This window comes from Octodon degus, unplaced genomic scaffold (assembly GCF_000260255.1).
Source record: "Octodon degus isolate 3935 unplaced genomic scaffold, OctDeg1.0 scaffold00007, whole genome shotgun sequence".
NCBI classification, from domain to species: domain Eukaryota; kingdom Metazoa; phylum Chordata; class Mammalia; order Rodentia; family Octodontidae; genus Octodon; species Octodon degus.
Window position 1 is genome coordinate 9,844,389 of NW_004524583.1, and position 8,073 is coordinate 9,852,461.

The following is an 8,073-nucleotide window of genomic DNA, read 5'->3' on the forward strand; positions in this document are numbered from 1 at the left end:
AATAATGATAAACAGTGATCTTATAAAGGGTTAACACAGCCTCTTGATGCCTCCTGGAGCAGTACGAAACATCACAGCATGTGAGAAATAACTTTCAAAACTCTCTGCTGTATAAAAAACCATCAGTGTTGTTAAAGGCTGCCCCCACCTTCTTTTATGAAACCCAGAATAACCGCTCACCTGTTTGGTCTCTCCAGCACCTCCCCCTCCCTCCCGCAACTGCAGCTGCGCAAACCCCGTAAGTAGACTGTTTTCCTTAAAGGCCTCAGGGTGATCATAGCTTCTTTTAGTCTTTCAACCAAAATTTTTAGAGTTCGGCTAGGGGGAGGGGTAGCTCACCCTAATTTCACTTAGCGCCGTTTAATCTCGGCTTCCTAGACCAGGGGACAAAAAACAAATTCGAGAGGCAGTTTCTGTAAGACTAGAAAGCAGTTCTGTAGGTGCTGGGGTATCATTGGTGCCAAAGGAATGCACAGTCCTTAACGGGGATGGGAAAGGGGTTGATCGCAGACGAAATGGGTAATACTTTACATGAAATTCATAGCGAAAATCCTAGAACAGGACATTTAAATTCACTGCGTGAGATGGACTGGGTGGGGAACTGCAATCGGAAACGACGCTTGTGTTTTTTAAATGCGTCTTTACTTGGGAAAGCAGGGCAGGGAAAGAAAGGTCATCGTCTGTTTGATTTCCACCCCCGGCCTCGGACTTCCAGCCTTAGCTCTCGGCGGCCTCAGCTGTTGTACACACACAGAGGGGAGGGGGGAAGGGAGGGTGGAGGCGTGGAGGAGGGGCTGGCTGGGAGGAATCTGGGCGCCCTGCCGCGCATGCGCCTTTCCGGAGCAACAAGTGGGCTCCACAGACAGAGGAAGTGTAAAGGGGGGTGGGGGGGACTGGTGCAGAGCATGGCGGTGACGTCAGCGCTCCGCCCGGGCGGCATCCCGCGCGGCCAAGCTGGGGACAGCGCGAGCCGCAGCCCGAGAAGGAGCGCCGAGACGCGCCTCCGGAACGTAGAGTAACAATCACAACCCCACATTCCGGGCAAGCGCGAGCGGGAAGGGATGCAACCCGGGCGGAGGCGCCGCGCGAGCGCCCTGCAGCCAACGTGAGCGCTGCGACCCTTGGCGGCCGGGGCGCCCGTCAGGCCAGGGGGCGCCGGGAGCCTGAGTGCGTGCGCTCCTCTCCTCTCGTGCGTCCTGGAAGCGGTGGCCGCGGCAGGTCCCTCCGGCGTGCAAACTCTGCCGCCACCAGCGGAACGGCTGACCCTACGGAGAGGAGAAGCTCCTCTCACGGCTGCCACCTCCCTCCCCAGGCCCTCCGGGGAAGCAGCGGCTTCAGCAAGACTGGACCCGGGCAACGGGTGGCACAGCCCTCTAGCCCTGGCCCCAGGGTGCCTGGCGGGGAGAGGACGAAGCTCGTAGGGGGCCCCCGGGGGAGAGGAAGAGACAGCCCCCTCTGCGCGTCCACGCACCAGCCGCTCCGGGGAGGGGGCCCAGAGGCAGCGGCGACCGGCACCGGACACCCTCGCCCCCTCCCCCTGGGCCCGGCGCGTCCAGCCCCGACCCGCGACACCAGGAAGAAGGCGCCTGAGCTCTCCCGACGCGACAGCCGCAGTAGGAGGTGGGGGCGAGGAGCGCGTACAGCCTGTCGCCGCCCGGGCAGTGGGGCCCTCGTGGAGAGGCGCTGCGCCCGCGGTGGAGACTCGCGTTCCCTCCAGCCCCTGGGGCAGAACTTTCTCGCCCCCTCTCCCTCCCCCGCAGCCGGACTCCCTCCCCAACCAGCCAGTCCTCCCGGAGGAGAAGGCGCCGCGGAGACAGCCCGGGCGGGGGCCTACTTTCCCCAGGGCTGGCATCATGTCGGCAGCGCAGGTGTCCTCGTCCCGGAGACAATCTTGCTACCTGTGCGACCTGCCCCGTATGCCCTGGGCCATGATCTGGGACTTCTCGGAACCCGTGTGCCGCGGCTGCGTCAACTACGAGGGCGCCGATCGCATAGAGTTCGTGATCGAGACAGCGCGGCAGCTCAAGAGGGCTCACGGCTGCTTCCAGGAGGGCCGCTCCCCGGGGCCGCCGCCGCCCGTGGGGGTCAAGACGGTGGCCCTGTCGGCCAAGGAGGCGGCGGCGGCGGCAGCAGCAGCGGCTGCTGCAGCGGCCGCAGCGCAGCAGCAACAGCAGCAACCGCAGCCTCCGCAGCAGCTCAACCACGTCGACGGGTCCAGCAAACCCGCGGTGCTAGCGGCTCCCGCCGGCCTGGAGCGCTATGGCCTGAGCGCGGCTGCTGCCGCCGCCGCCGCCGCCGTCACGGTGGAGCAGCGCGGCCGCTTCGAGTACCCACCACCGCCGGTGAGCCTGGGAGGTGCCGGCCACGCCGCGCGGCTGCCCAATGGTCTGGGGGGCCCCAACGGCTTCCCCAAGCCGGCACCGGAGGAGGGACCCCCGGAACTGAACCGTCAGAGCCCCAACTCATCGTCAGCAGCAGCGGCTTCGGTGGCATCTCGGCGTGGGACACACGGGGGACTGGTGACTGGGCTGCCCAACCCGGGGGGTGGCGGGGGACCCCAGATCGCCGTGCCCCCCAACCTTCTGCCGCAGACGCTGCTTAACGGCCCGGCCAGCGCGGCTGTATTGCCCCCGCCCCCACCCCACGGGCTGGGCACTCGTGGGCCCCCCACGCCCGCTCCACCTGGGGCACCCGGGGGTCCTGCCTGTCTCGGGGGTGCCTCGGGCTCATCGGTGGCGGCGTCTTCTGCGGCGTCTTCGACCTCATCGTCGGTGGCAGAGGTGGGCGTGGGTGCTGGTGGCAAGAGGCCCGGGTCGGTGTCGAGCACCGACCAGGAGCGCGAACTGAAGGAGAAGCAGCGCAACGCGGAGGCCCTGGCCGAGCTGAGCGAAAGCCTGCGCAACCGCGCAGAGGAGTGGGCCAACAAGCCCAAGATGGTCCGGGACACACTGCTCACGCTGGCAGGCTGCACGCCTTACGAGGTGCGCTTCAAGAAGGATCATTCGCTCCTAGGCCGTGTCTTTGCCTTTGATGCTGTCTCCAAGCCTGGGATGGACTACGAGCTGAAGCTATTCATTGAATACCCCACCGGCTCAGGCAACGTGTACTCCAGCGCGTCCGGTGTGGCCAAGCAGATGTACCAGGACTGCATGAAGGACTTCGGCCGGGGTCTATCCTCTGGTTTCAAGTATCTGGAGTACGAAAAGAAACATGGCTCCGGGGATTGGCGCCTGCTTGGGGACCTGCTGCCCGAGGCCGTGCGCTTCTTCAAGGAGGGCGTGCCCGGTGCAGACATGCTGCCCCAGCCCTACCTGGATGCCAGCTGCCCCATGCTGCCCACGGCGCTGGTGAGTCTCAGCCGCGCCCCTAGCGCACCTCCGGGCACGGGGGCCCTGCCCCCTGCCACTCCGTCGGGCCGGGGCACAGCCTCTAGCTTACGCAAGAGGAAGGCATCCCCAGAACCCCCGGACTCCGCCGAGAGTGCCCTGAAGCTGGGCGAGGAACAGCAGAGGCAGCAATGGATGGCAAATCAGAGCGAGGCACTGAAGCTCACCATGTCCGCGGGGGGCTTTGCGGCACCGGGGCATGCGGCTGGGGGTCCGCCTCCACCACCCCCACCCCTGGGACCCCATTCTAACCGGACCACCCCTCCAGAGTCCGCCCCCCAGAACGGTCCATCCCCCATGGCTGCCCTTATGTCGGTGGCAGACACTCTGGGCACGGCGCACTCGCCCAAGGATGGCAGTTCCGTGCACTCTACCACTGCGTCCGCGCGGCGCAACAGCAGCAGCCCAGTGTCGCCCGCCTCCGTGCCGGGGCAGCGCCGCTTGGCATCACGTAACGGGGACCTGAATTTACAGGTGGCGCCCCCGCCGCCTACCGCCCACCCGGGCATGGACCAAGTGCACCCCCAAAACATTCCGGATTCCCCCATGGCCAACAGCGGACCCCTCTGCTGTACCATTTGCCACGAACGTTTGGAGGACACACATTTTGTTCAGTGCCCATCTGTCCCCAGCCATAAATTTTGCTTTCCTTGCTCTAGAGAGAGTATTAAGGCCCAGGGGGCCACTGGTGAGGTGTATTGCCCCAGCGGAGAGAAATGCCCCTTAGTTGGGTCGAATGTACCTTGGGCCTTCATGCAGGGCGAAATTGCGACTATCTTAGCTGGGGATGTTAAAGTGAAAAAGGAGAGAGACCCTTGAACCACAGGGCAGCCACTTCCTTTGCCCTAGACCAGCTCCTCTCCAAGCCAGAGGGCCCCTCACTCCAGCTCCACCTTCCCTTCCCTCACCCCCAAGATGTAGAATTGTGAATATAACTGCAAAAAGTTAGTCTTATGTATAGACATTATTTTCGTCGTATGTTTCTATATTTTGAAACAAAGGTATGTAACTTCTTCATTTGAAGGATAAGCTGGTTTGTGTTAAGCAGTATAATATTGGTTGGGTCATTTGCATCATATTCGTTAGCATTTATTTGGTGGCAGAATGTTTGCCTAGGTACAAAATTAATAGCCTTTAGCAACGACTGCTGCTGGTGTGTATTTTTGTAAATGTTATGCACTCTGAAAGGAAAAACACACAAAAGAAAAAGACTTTTTTTGCCAAGGCCAGTGTTGCTGCCTAAAAAATGATGCTATAAAATGGTGAAAGCATCTTTATAAACAGCCCCAAGTGTTGAAGTCTTCATTTTATTTTCTGTTCTGTTTTGTTTTGTTTTCTTGTTTTGTTTGCAAAATGGTAAGGGAGGTGTTGGGGGGATGGGGTGTTTTTTGTTGCAAGTTTGTGAGGGGAAAATGTTTTGGTTTGTTTCTACTGACCTGAATGTGTTGGATCTTCATGTGTTGTTTTGTTTTTGCTTTATTGATGCACGGATGCTTTTGAACCGTAGAGCGAAATGCTAGACATGGAGAATCTGCTCTGTTTGTCCTTTATACATTTCTGTAGTTAACAGAACACTGTAATGTGCCTTGGAGCTTAGTAACTTGTAATAAATTCAATTGATATTAATTCTTCTGGGAGTCAGCAAGTTTGTCTTTCTAGGGCAGAGGGCACAGGACTCCAATTCAGGGACATCCTCCCTATCTCCAACCTAGGACTGGAGCACTTGTCCCTTTGTAAGTCCTCAGAACCGGCCAGTGAGGAAGGCCGGGTGCTGCCTGGCTGCTCCTCCCCCTCGTACCAGGCTATTTACATTCACCTCTTGGGAGGCGACACTTGCTGACTAAGCGATTTCTGTTTACTCTTCAGCGTCTATTTTCCCCCGGATGTGGGGCCCAGCTGCAAATGGCATTGTCAGGAATGCTTTTTGGTGTCTCACCCTGTGGCCACGAGTGTGTACTGATGCTACCGCAGCTATGACTTGACAATCGGGAGGGGGCACCTAGCAAAAAGCTCAAGTGCTTTGCCTCACGGCAGAATAACCTGCACATTTAAAACAATGTCACAGAGCTGGGAGCTGCCAGGGAAAAGGGCTGTGGGCCACTGGGAAGTAAAGTACGCAGGCTGGAGGATCCCAGCAGCTTCTGGCTGATGTGATGGAAAAGCAGTTGTCATCACATTGACCTCATGCCCCCTTCCCTTAAGCATTTCTAAAGACAGGACACTTCTAAAGACAGGACACGTAACTGATCCAAACAGGATTTGGGGGATGAACAAGGGGCGGGGGAACCCAAAGCCTGCTTTTGAAGCAAGAGCAACAAATAGAACCCATTCCTAGTAGTTAAGTAAGGCAAGTATTCATCTAAACTTTTTTGGCGGCCTCAGTAAAGCGCCTAAGGGTGGGAAAGGGGACAAGAGAATGGTAATGCCTTTTAGAGCTGAGATCCGAGACCAGGCCGAGAGCTGTGGTTAGGCAAACAAGCCTGGTTGAACCTTGTACTTTACTGGAAGCAAATACACGAAGAGTAGAAAACAGAAAGGAGGAAACAAAACAAAACTCGGCGATCCTATCTGAAATTCATTCCTGGCCACACCCCACGCCTGGGCGGGGCCAGCCAGGCTCGGGCTGCGGGGCCAAGGAAGGAGGAATAGGTAGAAAAGCTTGGTGCCCCCACCCAACTCCGTGGCGGGAGGAGCAGACCGGGAGAAGGGTGTGGGCGCAGGCACGTTTGAAAACAATCACAGGTTAACCTGGAACACCGGTGTGGAAGCTGGGTCGGTGTTGGGACTTGCTGTTAATAACACACTTTAGTTTCTGTCCCTGCTTTTGCTACCACCATGTTTGAAGTGGTACAAAACCAAGGTGTGTGTGTGTGTGTGTGTGTGTGTGTGTGTACCCGCGCGTGCCTGTTTGGGGATAGGTACGTGGCAGTATTAATGGGTCTACTTCGGCCTCTTAATCCTGATACATGGGAGGTGCCTGTCTCACCTCTTTAAGAATCTCCCTACATATAAATAGACATTCGTGTCAGCTTTCTGCAAATGTGTCCTTGCATTTTCGTCTGCTGCCAAGTGTTGTATTGGTGCTTATGACTCATGAAACCTATTTTCATCCTCAGGGGTAATTAACTTGGGGGTGATAATGCATAGCAGACTGTAGGAAGAGTTAATTCTAAAACCGGTCCTCGCCTGGCTACCAGTCACACATTTCTCTTAAAGGTCTGGCTTGGCTTTTCTCATAAGCTCATTAATAAAAATGGAGCATGTTTTGCCTGCAAGATCCTTTAAGGTGCTCCCAACCCCCACTCTCAATGCACACTCCTGAAGTGGGTAGGCTCCACAGCCTGAGAATAGGGAGCATCTTGGGTGTAATTTAACCACCACTGAAGGAAGAGGCGCGCATGAGCTTAGATGGGTAGATTACCTGTCTGGGTGCGGATCCTCTGAGTAGTGTCTGGTGGCTTCAGTGCACATCCTGCCCTGTTATCTGCCTCCACGAGTACATGGGCTCCTGCCTGCCTGCAAATGTCTCGTCCTTGCTCTGGTATTATTTTCAGGAACTTGTAGGCTTACAAGACCTTTGATTACTAGTGCACGTAGGTAGGCAGAGGGTCCTGTCATTAAGAGCTGAGAACAGTGTAGTTTTCTCCCCCTTGTTGCCAGGTGCTATTATTAGCAGGAAAAGCAGTAGCTGTAATAATAGGCATCCAGCAAAGGAAGCCAGCTCGGTTTCACTAAGGGAGGCAGCCTGACTTGATGAGACCTGGGGAGGTGGAGAAAGAGAGGATGGGAGGCAGGGAGTGGCTGGGGTGGAACACTTAGGCTGGAAGTGAATTATAATGGTGCAGTTAATTAAAGTTTACTATGGCCAGGGGCCATTTGCTAAACGGTGGAGCTTCCTTTTTTTTTTTTTTTTCAGACACGTGACCTTTCTCTTCCTGAACTCATTCAGCTGCTGGTCTGGTTGCCTTAACCAGTTTTGATAGGATCTTAGGTAGGATTCCCCCTTCCCTGAAGCGTTCCCTGCTGGATACCTAAGCAGCATTTTCCGTCTCTGGAATGCGAGGACTCTGTGGCTTTCTCAGAGACCCAGAGGGTCATCTCCATGTCACCTGGGGTCTTCCTACCCATCTCCCCTCCTCCCCACTCAGAGTCATAGTGGCCAACATTGAAAAATCCATACTGCACCTATTTGTAGGGGCTTCTTCCTAATCCAAGCTGGATGCTCCTTAAGTGGGTATGGTAGGAGGGCAGTGAAGACTCAATTCAACAGCATGGAGAAAACAGGCTGACGGGGGTCTTGTCTCTGACCTCAGAGGGCAGCGCTGGGGTTGCCCAGGCATGAGGACAGCAGCCTCATCAGGCCTGAGTTAAGGCAAGGTGCATTTTCACACATGGCCACCTGGCCTGGCTGATGTGACTGGTACTGAAATTCACTTTTGTTTTCTTCTCTTTTTCTTTGGGAGGGGGCATTTTGTTTTTATTTTTGAGACATAGTCTTAGGGGAGGTTTATTTATTTATTTATTTATTTTTTGCGGTACCAGGGTTTGAATTCAGAGCCTTGCGCTTGCCAGGCAAGCACTTATTCTACTGAGCTATCTCCCCGGCCCAGGGGAGGTTTATTTTTTGCTTTTGGTGCCTAGAACCAAATCCAGGGCTTCCAGCTTGCTAGACAAGCATTCTTTATAT

General features: G+C 56.2%; 1 protein-coding gene across 1 annotated transcript; it reads left to right on the plus strand.

Annotated features, from left to right (window-relative positions):
• Positions 1-39: 39 nt before the first annotated feature.
• Irf2bpl (interferon regulatory factor 2 binding protein like) lies at positions 40-4,633 on the plus strand. The gene has a single exon (XM_004624729.3). The coding sequence runs from the start codon at positions 1,854-1,856 to the stop codon at positions 4,203-4,205; it is 2,352 nt and encodes a 783-aa protein (XP_004624786.1). The 5' UTR covers positions 40-1,853; the 3' UTR covers positions 4,206-4,633.
• Positions 4,634-8,073: the final 3,440 nt, after the last annotated feature.

What these genes read in the sequence shown, in the direction of transcription:
- Irf2bpl (XM_004624729.3), top strand. Translation starts at nt 1,854, where the DNA reads ATGTCGGCAGCGCAGGTGTCCTCGTCCCGGAGACAATCTTGCTACCTG.